Raw genomic sequence first — 22,154 nt, forward strand, 5'->3', positions numbered from 1 at the left:
ATATCTGTTCATGTGAATGAACCTTCCCATGGGATTTTTCCTATTGACATTGCATCTAAAATTGCAAAAATAATAAATGGCAAACACCAAACTCATTAGGCTGCTTGAATCCGAAACAATAATTTTCAAATGCCGTTATGCATTAATTGCATGATGATAACAAGGTATTTGATGTTTACCAAATTACATTCCTGTTTTTTTTTTAATGCACTCACACACTTGAAATATTTCTTTTTCTCATTGTTCTCTGAGTTGATTTTGACTTTAAAAGATGTAGGCTAATACAGGTGTATCTGTCTTTGAAACAGTTTTAAACTTCAAATTAGAGTAATCAAAATTGTTCTGCATGTCCAGAAACACTTGAACTTATGAGATTCACCTGATCAGCGGAATAACAAAGGAATTGTTGGTTCACATCCAGTGTGTATCGGGCAACATTCCTTGATGATGAGACATTAAAAAAGAGAACAAACCTGTTCTATTCATTCTTTTTGTTCTAACGTATTTGCTGTGTTTGGATATGTTGCAGGTAATACAGAGAAATCAAAACGGTATGGGCCTTGACAAACCATAGTCCTAGTTTCAGAGTTGTAGGGTAAACTGAACCCTACAGTAATTAAGAGTCAGTGAAAGCTGATCAGGGATCTGAGTAAAGATTCTAACAATCCTACAGAGCACACACATGCACACACACAATTGCACACACAAGCAGTGGCCTTTGAAATTTAGTATATTCTACCTTTTATTTGGGGGTCGTATTACTTTAATTAACAACACATGGAATGTGAGACCAAAATGTTCCTCTGGACATTTTATACAGCAGCACACTGCCTTGGTATGTTTTCGTACCCTCTCTAGAGAGCATCCTTCCACACATCATCACTTGACTTATGTTTCAGTCAAGAGGATTCTGAGACTCCAGGTTTTTAGGTTGATATGGGTCTCTTTCCATATTCTCCTCCCATAAACCCAATCAGCCGAGATCATTCAGAGTTAAAGCTAACAACTTTTCTCTGGAACAAGCAGTCTTACTTCTCTCTGTCCTGAATCTCGTTGAATTCTTTGTTGCTATACATGGGCAAGGACAATCGACTCAGGAAACTCATGAGTATCAAAGATAGCATCAAATAGCTGCAACCCCTACATCAAACATCTCTTGTCATTTGACCAATCAATGCCATCACACAGTGTAGGAGTATTTACCTATAAACTGTTTGGTACTTCTTTCTTCATTAAGCTTTTTTGTCTGAGAATGAAAACAATTCCATGTCTCCTGGGGACTGACTCTTCAACTGAAATGAACATCTTGTATAGCGCACACATTCTTTACATAATAACATACTAAAACTGCACAGGTACAGATCATACAACAGACTAAGGATATTTAAAGCTTGATACTGTATGCTCCCCTTTGAGTAGGTTATAATTGATTGCAAATGACAGTTTACTGAACTGAAGTAGGACTGCTAAAACAACTAGATTGCTGTTTAGAAGTCTGCTCATGTTTTGCCTGTATTTCTGAGATGAATGTAATCTTTCAAACTGAAACACATGGATCATATCAATTAGAGATAAATGCAGTCTCATCTGTTGGAAAATATTTTCGGATCCTTGAAATTAATTGCTTGGAGAATTACAGTCATACCTGAAGCATGCTGTCACCTTATTCAGTGAAAATCCCAATAAGTTCAGCTATTTGGCAATGGACATTGTAATACAAATGGAATCCTATGCTGCAGAATTTTCAAATTCCAGTTCAGGTTCATGTCCAATTACTGATTTATCTGACCTAAATGGAATGGACCATTGCTAATGGTATACTGAAGTATGTACAGAAATACTCTTTCTAAATCAAGTGCTCTAGGTCAGGCAAACTGATTGATGGTACAGAAAGTGCAGTTTTAAAATGAAAGGGAACACATCAGAAACACAACCTAATAACGATTATACAGATTGGGTATCTAGCTTATGTAGAGGATGTCATCTTCATAAACACATATACACTCTTACACACTTGTGCACACATGGATGTCTCCCAGAGCATACTGCATCAACAAAGCTTCCTTTGGTCCTTTGATTGAGGGTAGATGTTTATTTTTCGCTAACCATTGGAGGATGTGTGTAGTTGTAATGACATTCTCCACCCAGCTGTTTCATATCTGCTTTTAATTCTTTTTGTAATTCTTCCCCCCATAGAAATCCTGTAAGTATCTGTCTGAAATAGAGATTGCCTATAACCATGCAGAGAACAGAATACAGAACACCCCTTCTCCTCCCTCCCCAAGTGGTGTGGCCTATGACCACACTTTTTCCACCAGCTTTGCCTCAAGAGAGCCAAATTCCATCCTCTAATCTTATTTGTCATTACATATTAAGTTCTTAACTTGTGTTTACAAACCATAGTCCTTTGCACTTTCATCCACAATGCTAAAAAACTATGGAACTGAATCAACCTGAAAGTCAAGCCGCATCTAGGAAAACACAGTGTCCCCTGTTATATACAGCTTAGGCACCTCCTCCCATATCAAGTCGGGGTAACACTAGATCCTGGCTAGAATGTAACTGTTTATCATGGGATAATGTTTGGCCGCCCTGGCGGGGCGATGTGTGTGAAACAATGCTCTCATTGAGGCTCAGCCGCATCTGCTTGTGATCTGGGATGGGACAGGCAGATTTCTGTTCAAGGACGGCAGCCCAAGCGACAAGAGAACTTGTGCCACGCTGCCCTAGATCTCTTTCTCCCGGTAAAAGATGAGGAAGCAGGACCCGACGATGACTGTGAGATGATTCTGATTCACTCCATGCCTCGGAGCTTGTACATGGTGCCATTTGGGCTCTTTGTGGGTGACAGACCTCATTTCATGTCAAGCACTCAAGAGGTCAATGTAATGAATTTCTCATGCTGAGACATAGGCATCCCTTCTCTAATTTTTTCTCTCTCTCTCTCTCTCTCTCTCTCTCTCCTTCCCGAGCACTCACACAAACTATTTTGAAATTAAATATTTTCTGGTTTGGCATGATAAATAAGAAAGATTTAAAATGGAACCATGTCCATCACATGATTGATGGACATTGATCAAATGCATATATATGTTTACCTGTTTCTTTTAAGTCTTTCAACAATAAAACTGTGATGTCTCACCCTCTCTGCAAAAACACTTAAAAAGCATGCATATAACACTGCACAGCTAATTCAGAGACACAGTGTGTTCGGTCATCTGAAATGGCTTACCTCTGGAGCGGTGGAGATGTTCCTTTTCTTCCTGTCTTATGAATCAGTACTTGTGGAGTGTCATTCAGTTAGATTTCACTAAAGTGACAGTGATGGGATTGTTTCACCTCTGTGGAAAATGACTTACACAACATCCACTGAGGCAGGAGCTACCAATCTCACCGCTGTTAAAAGCATCAGAGGGCAGAAGAGAGCGATGTGGCGCTCTTGCACAGACCTCTGAATGTTGACTGAAATTGGTGCTGTAGTTTTTAATGTCATCAATTTGAAGAAATAAATGTCTCCTTGGTTCAACAGTAGTGCACAGAACAAAGTAGAGACACACTTACACGTGCACATGACACCCTCAAGACTCACACACATGCAGACAGACAGCTTCACATTCAAATCAGGGGGGATTTACGACAATCTGAAATGCTCAATAATTGAATCAATATGCGAATTTATCCAGATTTTTCCAGTGCGGTTTAATTAGTAGTACATTTCTATGATGTACCCTTGAGGATACAGATTTATCCTCTTTTCTGACAATGTTAAGAACCCCCTGCGGAGCACTGATATCGCAAAGAGGCAGAGATAATAGATTACAGGGCAGCACCTATTCACTGGTATCGTGCGACAATCTCCGACACGCGTGGAGTCCGGAGTGAAAACCTATCTGTGGAAAATTGGTAGGAAATAGCCTTCCCGGGATCAGCGCCTCGTATTGAGTTACCGTGGAGGCCCCTCCCCTTGTCTGGGTTTTTTCTCCCTCTCTCTCTCTCTCTCTCTCAACCTCTCATTTGGTTTACCAAGAGGACTCGCTTCAACTAACGCTCAGACCACGGAGAAATAGGAGGCAGAAGATGGCTGACTCGAACGGGCATCGCGAGCCCGCAACAGCAGCATCAACTTCTCCACCGGGGCTCGTCTCGCGCCTGACGTTCGCCTTCCAGCAACTCTGAAACGGCCCCGCCTCGCGTCGCGCTCGGGCTTTCCCCCCTCACCGCAAATATTGACAGAGATTTTAGAAAAAAATGGCAGAGATGGAGAAAGAAGGCAGACCACCAGAAAACAAGAGAAGCAGAAAACCAGCTCACCCCGTGAAAAGGGAAATTAACGAGGAGATGAAGGTAGGTTTTCCCTGATTTCATCCACTCAGTTGTCTGCGACTTGGCGTGGAATTGAGGCGACCATAAAGGCTTGTCATTTTTGGATGCATTGAGCGCACTGCCGCTCCGCCTCCGGATTGGAATAGAGGCTTGATTCATTGACTCGATGTGTTGTGGATAATTGGCTAACTTTGATTTTTGGTTGCAGAACAGGTCGGCATTGTTTCGGTCATTTTCCCTCCCTTTTGAGAAAATTTTATATGCCACCCCACACATACTTCTACTATTCTAACACACTGTGTTTTGGTTTTTAACTAATATTAGAACACAAGTCAATAGTCCGTATTTGGAAATACTTTAAATTTTGATCGTCTTGCACGTGTTCTTGAAAAAAAATCCCCAAATTTCTTAAAAAACAAGTTTGTGTCATTGTATTCAAACTGCAGTTTGAAAAACGAAATTATGAATGCAGTTACCTCTCTTACATGGTTTCACTAGAGTTAATGGAAAATCCAGTGCGTCAGTTTCAGCGTCAATAGTGCTGCTGCTACTACTACTACTACTACATCCACTGTCGCCACTAAAAACAATGGGGTCCCAAGTAGAATGGCACATATATAAGCATAGGAAACGCATTAGTGATGTATGCTATCTGTTTAGGCTATATGAAAACGTTTCCGAAAAGGAGCTTCTTCAATGTTCGCAAAGCGTTGTCAGTCCAGCTGTGGCGAAGGCGTAGCGTTGGCTAGCAATCCAGATGTGCGCCTGCAGACAAGGGCACGTTTTTTGTTCTTTAACGAACGTACATTCAGTTCTCCTTGCGGTGTTGTTATTGCACATTCAGTAATCTGTGTGAATCAGCTGTGTCTGTTTTAGGAGCCTGCATAGTACACTAACCCAGAGATGAGTATCCCCTTTCATTTGGAAGGGGCTTATTTCTGCTTTGTCTCCACGTTTTTCATGTGTTCATTGTTTCTTGCTTTCGCACCAGTAGTCTATGCTTTGGAATACCACTTAAAATCGGTGAATCGTGCTTATAACGAAAATATGCTCCATATTTTCAATATTATTTTTCTAACCATTTATTACCGAATTTTTTGAATTTCGTGTTTTCGTATCCCAGAACATGGTTAGGTTTTCGGGGTGGTGAGATGGGTGGGGGGTTGTTCGAAGGTTTTCCGCTTTTTCCTGTCTGTAAATGTATGAGGGCACCTGCATGACCGGTAGCGGTGCGTTTAAATCATTCTGCCCACTGGGAGTCCTAAATTTGACAGTTATTGATTGACCTGTAGCAAGACACGCGCGTCTCCACGGTCTCGTTGTGCATGGCATATGATAAAGCTATTGCGCAACTAGTTTGGAATGATTAGTTGTATTATCATATTCGTCAGGAATTACTGACATTTAGAATAACAATTTGGGATATTTTCCCCTGTATCCATAGTCACTGATAGTTGCAGGGTTTCGACAAGGGCAGAAGAAACTACCCACTTAAGGTCTATAGTTCAAGCTTTCAGAAAAATCGTCTAAGCTGTGCTTTGAAAACACTCTGCATCGAGTCACATTCTATAGACGAAAAATTTACTGTAAAAATTTGTACTATAAAACTGATTCAATGAAAAGACCCAAACTTTGACCAGTAGACCTAAGGTAGTAATTTATTTAGTGTCATTCTCTTATTCTAGGAGAATTTTTCCCTGTTTCCCTTTTCAGACAACAGGATAGCACAGGCTTAACCAGCAGGAGAACACTCCAGGCATTCTCAAAAATTGGGTTAAACTTTAAATAAATCGAATACCTTTTTCTAAAATTTCATATCTCTATTTTACTATTTTAAAGTAAAATAGAGGGCATTAAAGGGCATTATATAATAAAACATATCAGAAGTACTGACATGTAAAACAAATTTTAACTGTGTGTTGGTAACAGCTGTCACATAAATCTATGAAATAATCCAGAAGACTGATATATACAGCCGTGCACTTCAAAGTATGCTGTAGTAGGTGACCAAAGATGTACTTTGTGTCCAGCTGTTTTGTTTTGTTTGTGTTTGCAGTGTCTCTCTCTGCCTCTCTCTCAGTCTGTCTCACACTCTGAATGTTTGTCAGTGAATCCTAGGAAGCTGTCCAGTGAGATAAGTGTGGTGGATAGGCTTTATATGAGACCATGCCAGCTTTACACATGGGTCACACTGTTGATGTAAAAAAAAAAAAAAAAAAAACATTTGTTCATTTAATTTATTGAGCTTTGAGTGGGAAAATGGGCTACAGGTCTACATGTGTTTATACTTATATCTATATCTCTATCTATCTACCTATCTATCTATATCTATATCTATATGTGTGTGTGTGTGTGTGTGTGTGTGTGTGTGTGTGTGTGCACGCGTTTGTCTGTGTTTGTGTGGCATGCAGTACATACTCTAATCACAAACTCCAATGTGTAGTGCAAACAGTTCTATATAACCTGACCAAAACAGCAAATGTGTTTCATCACAATGAAAGTAGATGATTTACACATTGACCACATCATGGGTATTGCCGATTGTAAATGGAAACAAAGTTGGTTAAAATCATATTCTTTGCCATGGCCACTTAATATAATGATTTCTCAAGACATCGTGTGCCAAAAAGGAAACTTATTAGGTACTAAGGAGGGTTAATGTTGTGAAATATTGTAATTAGTGATTATTACATTGTTACAAACACATAGTAAGCATACCTGTTGCCCAAAATCTGATCATTAACTCTAATGTTCTGTTTTTAACATTCGAAATATCAGGACTATGCATTGTATAAGTGATGTGCAATCAGTAGTCATGAAGTCATTTACTCCATGCTTCTTTAAAAACAGTTTTCATGGACGCACTCCAACAGTGCGAGAGTTGTGTTCCATTCTCTTATGAGTCAAGGTTATCGCCTGCATTAGTTTTGCGCCCTGCATACATTCTGCTACAGTTATTATTATTGTTGCTGTTTTTTTTTTTTTCTCCAAAAGGAAACTAAGTTCATATTGAAAACTGCTTGACAGCTGAAGTAGCTGTGGCATATGGTCTGCTCAGGATTTACGTTGCCGTCATGCTCATATCTCGGGTTCTAGGACAAAGAGTTGCAAGACAGTGCTACAGCTTTTAGCATCAACCCCGCTGTATCTGCTGTTTCCTTACTGAATAGATGAAAGATTTTCAAGCATTCTGTCCAAACGCTTAAGGTCTATGGATGATATCACTTGGCTTCGTGAGGAATCTGCATAATTCAGACTGGATATTCCATTTCCCACAGTTCTCAACTGCACATCCGTAACTGTGAGAAATATACAGTGTAAGAAGGGTGTGTTACATGGAATGATACTTTGCCTCCATCAGTTGTGATCTCACAGTGCAGTGAAGGCTCATCGTAGTACAGTGAATGTTTTCCAGAAAATATGGTGTTGTTATGTTTTGTATTCACTGTGGCATTACATAGGAAGAACATTTCTGAATCCAGCAGCTGCGCAGTTCAACTAAAACTAGTAGAGACTAGTAGTGAAAAGGAAAAAAGAGGAAAAACAGCAAAACAGACAGACAGACAGTCAGACAGTCAGACAGACAGACAGACGGACAGACAGACAGACAGACAGACAGACAGACAGACAGACAGACAGATAGATAGATAGATAGATAGACAGACAGACAGACAGACAGACAGACAGACAGACAGACAGACAGATAGATAGATAGATAGATAGATAGATAGATAGATAGATAGATAGATAGATAGATGGATGGATGGATGGGTTGTAAAGGATGTAGATGAATAATGCCTCAGTATATAAATGCAGATGTCTTACTGTTTAATGTTTTTTTTTATACCTGAGAATGATTCCAACATTCAACCCCAGTGAGAAAGAGAGAAAGCTGCTCTCATAGTGCGGCTGCCCATACGTATCAAATTACCAGTCCAGCATTAATTATTCCATGACTGCATGGGAATCTAAAAACAGGAAAAAGCAAAGCCATGACAACAAAACAAAACTTTTCCTCAAACATTTGCGTCAACTGCTCGAGATCAAATTCTGTTGAATCAAAGATGAATCTGATATGTTGTATATTGTTACTTGGGGACGGGGGGGATTTAGACAGAGTCCAAATTGTGATGCACCAAAAAGAACATGGAGAAACAGGTGTCTGTAGAGGGAGATCTTGTTAATGAAAATTTATTATGGATGTTTTTATTTGTTTGGTAATACAGTTTATATCCTCTATCCCCCCCATACCCCCCCCCTCTGTCTGTCTCCTGACAGTTTCACCCTACATCCCCTTGCACACATTAACATGCAGATCACTCCATGCTCACCTGTCATTTGCTGTTACTTTGCTGTAACTATTTCCTTCTAAATTTCCTTCATTGTCTCAATGGGGATTTGAGGGCTGACCATTTTTCTCCCAGTGCTCCATCCAATATCAACTGTTCCTTCAAACTTTCTATCTCTCTCTCTCTCTCTCTCTCGCTCCCTCTCTCTCTCTCTCACACACACACACACACGTGAACGCACACACAAACACTTTTCTGAAGAGTAGTTTGACAAATTTTCTTGCTTCATAGTATGTTTATAAAGAAAGAACTGGAGAGAGGAGGATAGAGGCAGGGAGAGAGAGAGAGAGAGTGAGAGAGAGAGAGAGGAAGAGAGAGCGCACACAATGTGGCCTTGTGAGGGATCATACCTCAGAGAGACCCAACAGGCTGACAGTGTTTCCTTCATCTCTCACTGCTTTCATGTGCAGTGTGGTAAAATAAGCCGAGGTAAGTAATCGGCTCAGGCGACGGAGAGAGGGAGGGGGGGGTGGGGGGGAGAGGAGGGGTGGTGGTTGCTGTTGGAGCAAGGGAGAAAGGAATGTATACAGCAATAGGCGGCCTAAGCTGTAAAAACGGTAACCCGAGAGCCTGCACCGGATCGGATATCAAGGAAGGTAGGGGTAAATGAAAGAGGAGCGGAGCAGTGGGAGAGAGGGAGAGGGAGAGAGAGAGAGAGAGGGAGGGAGGGAGGGAGAAAGCAAGAGAGAGAGAGAGAGAGAGAACAAGGGAATGGAAAAGTGTGGCTGTGGAGAGCTGGAAAGGCAGAGGGAGGGCCAGCGTGGGGGAAACTTGGCGGAGGGATTAGGGAATTTTATCATGGTGTACTGTGACCTACTCCGGTTTCTGCCCACACGGTGTTCAGTTCTGTCTCCTCCCGCCCCTCCACACCTCTCCACCACCTCCACTACCGCCACCATCACAACCACTACCATTTTCCAAGACAAAGTAAAATAAGGAGAAAATGAGAAAGGGAGAGTGAGAGAGGAGACAGTGAAAGAGAGAGAGAGGGAGGGAGGGACTCGTTCAGAAACTCTCATTAAAAAAAAAACAACGTTTTTTGATACAAGGGTGTCGTGGGGTTTTAAAGATATATGGACAATGGTTTGTGACGATAGTCTGTTTTCAGAATGACAAATTGGTCTGAATGAATCGTGTGCAGACATAGGCGGCCATTACCCTATGCAAACAATTGGGTGGACGTTTAATCACATATAATGTCCCTCTGAAACTTGTGTGAGTATGACTCATGTGAAGGATCTGATTCCATTTCTCCGCTTTTGTTCACTACCGTACTTTGCATCTGTATGTCTTATGACTGGTGGTTGAATCTTGGGTTTTAAATCATGAAAGAACCCTTCAGGTTAATCTGAGTTTTGTGGCTTGCCAGGGAATGCACTGTGAAAAAGACAAAACAAACAAACACAGCAGAGATAGGTGCTGCAACAGTTTACATGAAGCACATGGAGAGATCAATAAAGTAAATGTTTCTTCTAGAGGGTCTACACTAGCGGTCCCATGGGGTGTGTAAAGTATAAAGATGGACAGCTGGAAACACAAACGAGATGTTCGGTCAGAATATAAAATTTAGCTTTCATGTATTTATATGTGATATATTTACGTTTCATCAATTTATGAGCTTCACACTTTCCATGGCCCTTTTGCTAGTGCTTTCTCTCTCCCTCTCTCTCCCTCTCTCGCTGGCCCTCCTTCCAGTAAGTTGGAGAGATAACGAGAGTGGAACTCAATCCTGATGGCAGCTCATGAAAGTGGAGAGTAGGAATGGGAGAGAGAGGGAAAGAAAAAGGAGGAGAGAGAGAGAGAGAGAGAGAGAGAGAGAGAGAGTTAGTTTTAGTGAGCCCTTCTAAATCATCCTCAAAATAGTTTCCTTTACATCAAAGCATGGGCCATATTTTAATGAATAATGTATTATTGAAATGGGTCCTAATCCTGCATATTGCTCTGTTTAGTCCTGACCATTTCAGGTTCAGCACCAAAATGGTTTCAGCTGGAAAAAGACAGAGAAAAATAACCTAAAACAGGAAGACAAGAAAAGCCTTACATGAAAGCAACGCTCCTGTGATACAAAAAAAAGTTGTCCCTTCCACACATTCTCATTTCAGGGGGTTTTGTAACCATGTTTTGCGACAATGTATATATTTGAAATCATTCAAAGTACTCACAGCATGAGTTGTTCTGAGGAGATAGAAAGGCTTCCAGTCACAACGAACCAACCATGACTTCACATTGGTCTCTCTTAGTCAGGGTGATCTGCTTTTGGGACAGTGATTGTCTTTTAATCTGAATTTATATCTGATAGATTATGAAATTGACCTGCTGATATAGCCCAGTTTGGAGGTGATGTGAAATTATACTCGGGTCTTGGCATATGTCGTAACTGACCTGGTGAACTCAAAAAAAACTAAACACAGTCACCAAGATACTTAGCTTATCACAGAACAGAGACATCTAGTGGTGGGAGATGGCAAATATCACAGAATAGGGGAAAAGGGGACAAGGAGAGAGAACTACATGTTCATTTCATTCATCTGTTTGACCAAACTCTGATGTTAATTTGAATTTGCAGAACACTACTGCTCTGTTCCAGATTGTAATCTATGATTGTGTCCTTTGGATGGTATCCACTTAAGAAGGCTTCCTAAATCTGTTTTCACTTCATAGGCTGTCAGGCTATGAATACATAATAATGATTCAACATGACTCACTGATGCTCTCAGTCTCGTATGCTTCCTGTGTCTTGACCGTTGTGGAGCATAGGGCAGTCCTTTGCCTCCTCACTGTCCTGGAGCTCTTATCCCATAGGTGAGTCAGGTAAAAACGATTGTCTACAGAAAGTTCCAGTACCTGTGCAGGTGCCAGGCATTTTGTTCGTAAATCAGAATTATGCATCCTTCTTATGTGCACGTAACTTTAAAATGGTAAAAAAAAAAAAAAAATAGATACATCAAATTAAGATTGTACTGTAAAATGATAGAAGCTGTGCTGTGAATTACTGCCTGTTCTGATGTGCAAGGGTTTGTGTCTAAATAGGGCCCGACTTACATATTTTATCCATGACACGAGGGTTTGATGGACAGCTCGAAATGAAAGTAACATGTCAGTACTTTAGGATGATAAATATGGCATGTTTATTGGTGTGAGATTGAAAGAATTGCCCTGTAATTGACAGTGTGAAATGAGGTAATTGACTGACAGTGTGAAATGAGGTGATTGATTGACAGTGTGTCAGTGTAATTGACAGGTGACTGTGTGAAGGTAACAGCATGACTCATGTTTCATCAGGTCCGGGCTGAGCGGGCCCACCCATGGGCGGGCGAGGCGGGTGATCTCCATGGCAACTCGCCCTACTCCATGGTGAGCCCCCCCAAAACACAGTTTGTTAGAGTGTGTTGTAAAAGTTGAGGAACGCTTTTAGCAGAATTAAAAATAAAAGAGAAGTCAAACATGCTTCTCTTATTAGTTTGTGTTAATGCTACCAACTGATTATGAGTGTTTTTGATTACAAGACGGCATTGTTCGGGAATACTTTGTGTTTCTTGGTTGACACGCCTACGTATGAAGTTTATTTGCATGGCAGGAAATAATGGTAAAATTGACAAGTGACATACTAAAGGACTTGTAATCATCTGTGCTTGTGCTTGGTAAGAACAGTGAATTCCAATGTATTGTAAGGCTGATCATTTTTTATAAAATTGTTGTTTGATCTGTTTTGGGATTTTTCAGGGTATTGGTGGAGTAAGAGCTAAAAAGTATGGCAAGAGAATTGCATGGGTTCTATTCTATTCTATTCTATTCTATTCTATTCTATTCTATTCTCCTACTTTAAGAGTTTGTGTGGTGTCTTGCTGCCTAGCAAACACTGACTCTTTTATCATTCTTGTGGTCAAAGAGAGCGTTTTGGAAATGTCACCCTCCAAAACATAATATATATATTTTTTGTAAACTGTAGTCCCCGTGTACATCAGTTATCTTTAGGCCGGTTGTCTTCGAAAACGTACGGTTTGCTTTTGCCGTCCATTTTTCTTTGGCTTTACTGAAAGCATGCTGAACACTGACTGTTCTGCGGCAACACCTAAATGTATCTGTGTGAAACGGGAACCCCCGGCATGTTTGAAGAGGTTTAGTGTGTTAGCAGCTGGGAGCATGGGAGCATTGTGTCAGTAATTGAAACCTCAGATATACCTTCTGTTACATGCTGTGATTTCATCCTAAAACAAATTAGTGTTTTTCGGAATTGTTTTTTTTTTTTTTTTTCTCAGTAGGGACCTCCAGCCATTTCACATATTTGACCAGATGACAAGTTGAATGAGGTTTTAGGGAACTGTTAAATATGTGAAACAGCTTGAGGTCCCTGTGGACAGAATTGAGAAAGAGTGATTTAAATGAACCGAAAAGTACTTAATTAAGCAAAAAACTGCTCCTTGAAATAATGAAGCACTAAACTCACCATAAAATGAGGTGAGTTTCACCCTTAACATGGAATTCTGTTATGACTCAATTAAAAAACAGTGGTAACCATTGTGTGTTCATCAAGTGTGGATGACAATTAAGAATTTTGTGAATGTTGTGTAATAACACAGCTGAACAGTTAAAATGTCCTGAAGTCATTTTTAGACATATGTGACATGCTGACAGACACCTGTATCCTCTTTACATAATCTGTTTAGTTTAAGGAACTTACATTTCTTAGTGCATGCATACTCTAGTCTTTGTTTATATCTTTAAAAGATTCCATTGCCTGATGCAGCTATAACTGTATGTGTCTAGTCTTATGGTAATGAGGTAGGTAAGAGCAGAAGAGTATTAAAAGGAGTAGCGTTTTGGCATACACATCTAACGCATATGGCCGTCTGTTATTCGTTTTTCTCACGGAGTACATGTTTGTCATTGTCTCATGCAGGATTTTTGCCCCCAAAGTTTTCCATGCAATACCTTTTCTCTCTCATTCATTACAACTTTGCTCAAAATACAGCAAGTTGCAGATTTGTGTGTCTGTTTGCTCTCAAGGATTTGAATTACATGGCAAAAAAAAAATGGACAAGAAAAACTGAACAACAGTGAACATTACAGTGAATATAAATGTTATTAATGGGTAAAATGTGTAATGTTAGTGGTCTGTTTCTTATAGAGTTTTGCTGAGAACACGATGAATGAGCTGCTGGGCTGGTATGGTTACGACAAAGTGGAGCTGCGTGACTCCGACGACCTCGAGATACGAAACTACCCCGATGGGGATGTGCGCCAGCATATCTCAGTCCTGAAAGGTGGGTCTGAACAAACATCTGTCACACTGTCAACCAATCACAAGAGGAACAGATTTTGGTCACAGTGAGCTGTGTGGGGAAAAAAAGAGTTGAAATTATAACTGCAAAACATTTATCGTTTCACCTACTTTTAAATTTCAAGAAAAGGAATGACGCGCATTACAAAATCTTTGGGAAAAAAAAAAAACAGTTTTGTGTAGAGGTTTCACGCGGCTACCGCATTCACTTTTTCCCCTGATAAACATCTAATGCCGACGGCGTCAGAATTATCCACAGAGTTAACCACCCGGCGTTGGAAAACACTTGCTAATTTGAAGAGAACTTCAAATTAGACATGGGTGCCAAAAGACAGAATACCGGGTTAAGTGCCAGAATTTTTCAGCATTGTTCTCCTGGGAGGATATTCCCATGAATCCAATGGTCTTTAACCTGGTCTTCATTTTGAGCAATCCCCCAGATACCCCAAAGTTGTGGAATTATCGTGACTTAAATTGTCAAGCGTCTTCCCCTGGCCCGCGAGGATCGGAAGGACTAGATGCGGACACAATGAACAAGTTAATTCTCCCGTCCATGTGTCCAATCCATCTACTCTTCCCCACCCCCCTCCTCAAACGAATAGGAGATTTACACTTTAAAGAAGGCCATGCTTTGTGTCTGCTACCAACTCGCTATTCCTGGCCCTGCAATCATTTCCCTCTTTCCGTAATTACGTTCCGTCATCAGACAAATCCGCTGCCGCAGATTATGATATTTCGCTATTGTCCACTGACGTGGCTGGAAGTAGCGAGATTAGAGGAGAGACAATCAAAACCTAATTAACTCATTTTTATCATAAATCCTCCTCTCTCACCCGCTTTCCAAAGTACATATGGACTTACAATGATAAATGAGTTTGGAAATCTGTTGATAATGGATTCAGAAATCTTATGCTTGGTATTGCAGGTTGCAGTTAATGGAGTCTGTTGTGCAAGACAGCGGTCTGCACTGCGGTGCTGCCGTGGCTTCTCTGGACCCCGTCTGCCTCTGTTTGTTGATGTTAAGTCTGCTGCCATGCTAGATATGAAAACAAACTTGCATGGTATGCATTTGAAATGTCACAGGGCTGGGCCTGCATAGACACCAGTCACAGCATAGTGGGAGCTAGAATAGTTGTGCCTAAACTGGAGTTTCAGAAGGGCAGTCCCAAGCAGCGGAACGCCGCCAGCCAAGTTCTGCTCAGTTCAATTCCACTCTATCAAATTCATCTCTGTCCAGTGCAGTTATGTTCAACTAAATTTCAGACAAAGAAACATATTTCAGCGTAGTGCTATTTAAGCAGGCTACTAAGTTAAGTACATAGCAACATACTTCCAGGCATATCAAAACATTTATATATGAGAAGCAGGTTTTGTCTTACGTGTGCTAAATTTCAATATGCAATGTCATGTTTTAAAAATTGTTTCTGCACTTCAACTGTCAGCAGGTTGGTGGTTTCAAAGCGCCTTTTTTTATCCCAGCCGTAGGAAGCACTGCTATAGAACCAAAAACCCCCCACTCACCAGCCAACACTTCTCTCTCTCTCTCTCTCTCTCTCTCTCTCTCTCTCTCTCTTTTTCTTTCTCCTCTGTAGAAAACTCTTTGCCAAAAACGTCTGTGGTAGAGAACAGTGCTGCCTCGCCTCCTCACGCCAACAGTTCCCGGTCTACACCAACGCCACGTAATGGTGTAATGGCAGAGTCCTCTGCCAACACATCTTCCTCCACTCCCTCTGCCAAAGAGCATGGGAGCATGCCAATCATTGTCCCATTGATCCCGCCCCCACTCATCAAACCACCAGCAGGTGAGAGATTATTTTCTTACACACATACTCATACATGCACACACACACAGACACACACACATATGCATGCACACACACACACACAGACACACACACGCATACACACACACACTTGTACACATACATGCACACCCACTCACATAATTATATACACATATACACTCTCGTACGCAAATATGCATATCCATCTCTCATACCCATATGTACCTCTCAAACACTTCAATTACAGTCATGCCTCACACGTATTTAGACATACATAACACACTTCCGCATCACACACACACACACACACAAACACACACTCTGTGCCTACTTAAGTGCCTCATAAACACTCTGTAGACTGCATATAAAACTCTCACACACACCACAAGCTGCAGTGGAATCACACTTGTCTTCACTTGGACTCAGTTTTGTCTGTTACTGATCATGAAATACAGCTTCAACACAACTTTTCTTTTGAAAATTTTTTTTTTTAATCATAAAGATAGAGAAATATCAGAAGTGCTTCTGTGTTGTTTGTTCGTTTTTTTTTTTTTTTTATGATGAATGGACGATGCGGTGGTCGTTGCATACTGTAAGCTAGGCTAACCTGAGCTTGCCTAAGGCAACTTATATTGTGAGGCAAATCGCTTTGTCCATTTACTCAGTTAAGCATCTGAAATAAGAATGAGTCATTCTTTAAATGTTTTTCTTTTTTCCTTTTTTATATTCATTAAATTCAAATAAACAAAAAACTCGAAGTGCCATGCATTGGACTAATTCCAAGGTAAATACAGAAAACTGTTAATGAAGCGCTGAACAAAACAATAGATTGAGTCATGTCTACAGCTGAATTCTGCTCGTTTTTGTCCTCAGCAGTTGATGTTAATTTTATAATGCCAATGGTTCAGTTACCTAAGATTCATCAACTTTTCTTTATCAGTGATGAAATACTCACAGGTTCTTTACATTAGTCTGCTCCAAGGACAAATGTGGAAAAGTAATGTGGAAACTAAGTTTTAAAGTGTGGAAAATGATACACAGTTGATTTTCAAACAAGTCAATTAAAAGCTGCGAGTTCCATTGAGGGTGTGTAGTCCTGGCTGAAAATTCTATTCAATGTAAAGTCTTTCAAGCAACCAGGGATGCAATCAATCTACACTATGCTATTGTGAGCCTTATTCAGGCTAGCTGTACAGTGATGATTCCGCCAAAGGCTAGCTTCCAGTGTTTACAAATCAGGAAGACTGGCCTACGCCATAGGTATTTGGCATAAGACCCAAACAAAGAACTGAATAACTCTCTTTGACTATCTTTTTTAAACAATTTTTTTTTCTGCTTATCTGGAATGTCTAGTGATCTGCGATCCCAAAATCTTCCTTTCATATAGCAGTCGCCTTGGTCAAGGTTAGTGAGGCTAACACATGCTTCGTCCTTCACGAGTCACGCATTTTTCCATAAGTTGTATGATATGTTAAGAAAATGACAGTCAAAAAAAATAGGCCAGAAGATGCCAGGACATGGCGTAATTCCCACTTGATTTTGTCCTTAGGCTGTAGTTTAAGCTCCATGAGTTGGTTTGTAACGCATTAATTCACGTGAAAGGTTCCTTGATGAGCAATCAGACTGCATCGCAATATGGCTAGGATCTGAAACTTTGAAAGTCCCTAGGCCACAACAAATTAACAGGTAATGGTATCTCTAACATTTCTATGAAACGGCTAGAAATGTCAGAGAGCACTGTGTTGTGAGGACAGTATAAGTCATTCCTGACTGTGGGCAATTTGAGTGAAGATTGCTCTTAACCACTACAGGCACACACTGATGATATTAACTGTAGATACAAAAAATAAGACAACTCTGGAAGATTAAAGTTCTCTCTCATGCCCTGCAATAAGCAGTAAATGTCAAATTAGACATTTAGGATCTTCCTTTGACCAAAATCTAGTAATTCCCTACACCATGTGAAATTTAGTAGACGTTTTCCATTTTACAGTGGCTTTCGGAACGTCGTTCTTTTATACAGCACGGTGCATGGACGTTTGGAGGTTCATTAGCTGCTAGGTGTAGGTGAGTTGTGGAGTAGTTCAGTCACACTCCTGGTGTATGGTTTCTCCGCTGTCTCCCTCACTGCCAAGTCAGAATCTCAATCTCATGCTGGAAAATCACAGCCATCATACACAGAACAGAGGACCTACTTGTGCCGCCCATGGGCCACAGCCACAGAAACAGATTAGCGCATGTCAGCTATACCCGTGAGGTGCTTCCCCAGCCTGGCTTGACCTGGCCCAGAACATGCGTGTATGTTTATGAGTGTGCGTGTGTGTGTGTGTGTGTGCGTGTGTGCGTGTGTGTGTGTGTGTCTCATTCAGAGCAGGAAACAGATGGTGCAGCATTGCTAACTACCCTGGCAGCACCAGGCAACACTGAGTCCCTCAAACCCCACGCCCCCCACCACAGACACACACGTTCCCCCACCCCCCTGTTGAATTATTCATATTGCCTGCTGCAGAAGCACATAGAGGCTTTTGAAGTAAAGGTATGCCAGCAAAGAAGCAGCCCAGCTGTAATTAACAGATTTCACTCACTGTTTGTATGAACATAATACTTTCAGAGGAAGTGCAGAGGACCTGGCCAGAGAGAAGCAAAAAAAAAAAAAAAAGCAAACAGGCCACCACGGCAGCCATTTTCTCTGTCAGCCAACAATCTCTTAAGTTACAGAGTTAGTGATCTTCTCTGCGTTAGCGCATTTATCTCCATTAATGGGAACTTCAGGATTTGCACCGTGTAGTTTACGGTGCTAATGATGGTGTCTTTTTCAGATGCCTGCGAAAATCTTTTGGGTAATTACCAACAGAAGTTTGAGACTGCTTGAGTTCTTCCCCTGTGAGATAGCAGACCTGTGAACGTTGTCATCTATATTTTCTAGACTCATTCGCTCAAGTTTTTAAGAGCTGTTAAGTCAGAGACACACATTGACCATAAAACTATTGAATTGTTGTTAACTGCGTTCACAGCGTGATATCAGATGCAGCGCTCCTGAGTGATGTCTTTTGCTCCTTAAAGCCATCACAGCTGACGCATGAGACCACATGCAATTTTTCATTTTTGTCACAATTTCTCTTATTAGTTTACTTAATGTATTTTGTACAGCTGAACCAAACCATAATTGTTTCAACACATGCAGTGAAGGCTTAAAAATGACTTCTATAACAGAAAATAGATTTTTTTTTTTCTAAATGAATGGCTGCAATAAAAAAAGAGAATAAATAAATAAATAAATATACGTCAGTCAGTTACTAACTACTAGTCATTGTATTCTGTGGAATCATTCTTCCCAACCACGCTTTACCCCTCCTGCTCCTCCCCTCTTCTCCTGAAAGGCAGCAGGCATGGGGCAGCAGTCAAACATGTCAAGCCCCATAAAATATGCATGCTGTGTCTGCAAAGCTATCACACGGCCACGTGGGAGTTATTCCACCGTAATTGCGAATTAGTCTTCGCTCCCAACCAGAATTCACTCAAGACCCATTAAGCTTAACAAGAGAGAAAAAGACTGAAAGGGAAAATGGTAGGACAGAGAGAGAGAGAGACAGAGAGAGAGAGAGAGAGAGGTCTGCAACCCACCAGCCCACGAACAGATCAGGAGGTTAGGGGAGAGGTGAACTCTAATGGGCATGCACAGGTCTACCCGTCACGCACAATGGGTCGTTAGAGTGCCATAACTGGGAGTTACAATGATGGCTCTCTGTGGAGGAATTCTCACCACACAGAGAAAGACGAGGAGGAAATGGATTGAGACGGAGAAACCTGCCTGGTTGTAAGTGAGGCTGAACTAAATCACCTGCTTAATGAACCCATATTAAAGCCAAGTCCTTAGCAACAATTAATCAGTACACACAAACATATTCATGCTTACAGGCACCCACGTGACTACATACACAGGCACAGACAGGCAAATACAACATGGTAGTCAAAATAATGGAAACATGGAAAGTAAAATGTTGTGAATTTTGTACTAAATCACAGATTAAAAGGGCTGTGATCTAGTTTCTTTTTAAACTCAATGCCTGTTATACATGGTGGCGTTATAAAAGACAGCTCCATTTAATAAAATCAAAACTTTAATTTGTGTTTGTCTAAAGGCTCATGGAGATTTAAATGATTTTGAAAGAAATCAAATAGTTGGTGTTTGAATTGCAGGTGTGTCAGATGTGTGCAGAATGTGTCCCAGGGAGCAGTTTTAAAAACCGGGATGGCAGACATCAGACAAGGAAAACTGAATTACAGCTGACTGATAGAAGCCTTTCAGCATATTTACTGAAACTCATAAAACTATGGCAAACTATGACCTAGGAACTGTAGTAGGAATGGTCCAAAATCCCACTAAAAGCAATTTAAAACTTAAGGATCTGTTGGGGCTAAAGGTATTCTGAGGGTGAAATTTGAGTCACTGCTCCTCACTAATTAATAAACATTGTTAATGTTTATTCATTAGTGTATTTATAAACATTAACGATCTTTGAGGACCAGAAAAGTCAGCCATTGATGACAAAAACATAATGTCTTGAATGGTGTTTCCGCCATTGTCCTGAACCAATATAAAACAGAATCACGGAAACATCATGTCAGTAATAAAAATGGACTGACTGCATGAGTTATCATCATATGTATGACTGAAGACACTTACTCCAGATAATGAACATTTGCTTATGAAAGTTTAGTGCACATTTGCAGATAGTTGTACTGCACAAGCTAAGTTTAATCTATGGCACTTGCTCCATTTTTGTGTATACCTCATAGGACATTAACAGTCATGTGCACATTGCAATCAAACCCCCCCCCCCCCCCCCCCCCCCGTCTCCATCTTTCCTTTCTGGCGGGTCGGCAAAATCCCCCCTGCGGGACGGTGCCTCCACCCTCCCCATGGCCGTGGGCGTAGAGCTGTCAGAATGCATGATGGGAGGGATGTTCTGTGTCGTGGTGTTCTCTCCTTCTCCCTCTCCCTCTCTCTCTCCTTCTCCCTCTCCCTCTCCCTCTCCCTCTCCCTCTCCCTCTCTCTCTCTCTCTCCCTCTCCCTCTCCCTCTCTCTCTCCCTCTCCCTCTCCCTCTCTCTCTCTCTCTCTCTCTCTCTCACTCCCTCTCTCTCCCTCTCCCTCTCCCTCTCCCTCTCCCTCTCCCTCTCCCTCTCCCTCTCCCTCTCTCTCTCCCTCTCCCTCTCCCTCTCCCTCTCCCTCTCCCTCTCTCTCCCTCTCTCTCTCTGTCTCTCTCTCTCTCTCTCTCTCCCTCTGATGGAGGTGGAGTGATGTGAAGTGGCAGGCGGTTGTCAGGCCTGGGGGATGAGAGCGAGTGAGGGGGTTGGGGGACGGTGGCAGACGGATGAAAGAGGAAAAGGAGGAACAAAATGAGAGTCTTGCGGAACGTCCGCGGTCAAACTGAACCACGTGTCTTTGTGGTCATAGCCTCAGATCATAACAAAGAGTGGCCCTGAAAAAAAGCTGGTGTCTGATTCACTGCAGTAGATGATTGTGGGACACAAGAGAGAAAAGAGGGATGGGTTCATTCATCGGTCCAATCTGGTCCTCAGACTATCTGTTAAAGTATTCTGGCAAAACATTTGGATGGTAATTTATGTGATTGTAGTGACTTAATTCAGTTAAACTTTATTTGTACAATGTGGTTTGCATAAGGGATAGGCAAAATTAATTAGTATCCAATGTGTGTAGCTTTTCTTGATGCTGGACCTGTAGTGCTTGACTTTCCTCTAATGGATCTTAATGTGTAACTCGATGCTTGTATGAGCATTCTTGGTCTTCGAGATAAATTGCATTCACCTTCATATACAGAGTGATGAATCTTCACTGTAAATGTTTCCGTGGTCTTGCCTTGGGTTTAACAGTCATGCACACATACCCACATCCATGTGCACACACACACACACACACACACAATATTGTCTCTTAATCACCACTGGAACACACTCTTTGGGAGCACACACGCACTGGTCTGTTAAGGTGAACACATACACGCACACTCACACTCACACCCAGGGACAAAGAGAGAGATAGAAATTCCTGCACTCTCTTGCTCTCTCTCTCACACAAACACATGTGTCCACACATGCACACTCTGAGGGCTCTGAAGCACAACCCTAAGCAGCACATTCATCGGTCTCTCACACACACACACACACACACTCACACAGACACACACACACACACACACACACAGGCACAGGCACTGGATCACGCCCATAGTCATAGGCTATGGATCACGCCCCTTGACAGAACACTTGCTGATCAGGCTCTCACCATCACAAAGCATGTGCATGCATATATATATACACACACACACACACACACACACACACACACACACACACACACATACTCAGACACTCCCACAAGGCAGAGCACACAT

The 22,154-nt window shown here is 41.4% G+C and overlaps 1 protein-coding gene across 1 annotated transcript in view; it reads left to right on the top strand.

Moving 5' to 3' along the window:
- Positions 1–4,248: 4,248 nt before the first annotated feature.
- The window catches only part of sobpa (sine oculis binding protein homolog (Drosophila) a), a 34,882-nt gene continuing 16,976 nt past the window's right edge, over positions 4,249–22,154 (top strand). The window contains exons 1-4 of the mRNA XM_030772877.1: positions 4,249–4,344; positions 11,955–12,026; positions 13,801–13,936; positions 15,546–15,755. Coding sequence (XP_030628737.1) covers positions 4,249–4,344; positions 11,955–12,026; positions 13,801–13,936; positions 15,546–15,755 — 514 coding nt within the window. The remainder of the gene's footprint in view (positions 4,345–11,954; positions 12,027–13,800; positions 13,937–15,545; positions 15,756–22,154) is intronic.

The sequence above is a fragment of the Chanos chanos genome, chromosome 4 (genome assembly GCF_902362185.1).
Source record: "Chanos chanos chromosome 4, fChaCha1.1, whole genome shotgun sequence".
NCBI lineage: Eukaryota > Metazoa > Chordata > Actinopteri > Gonorynchiformes > Chanidae > Chanos > Chanos chanos.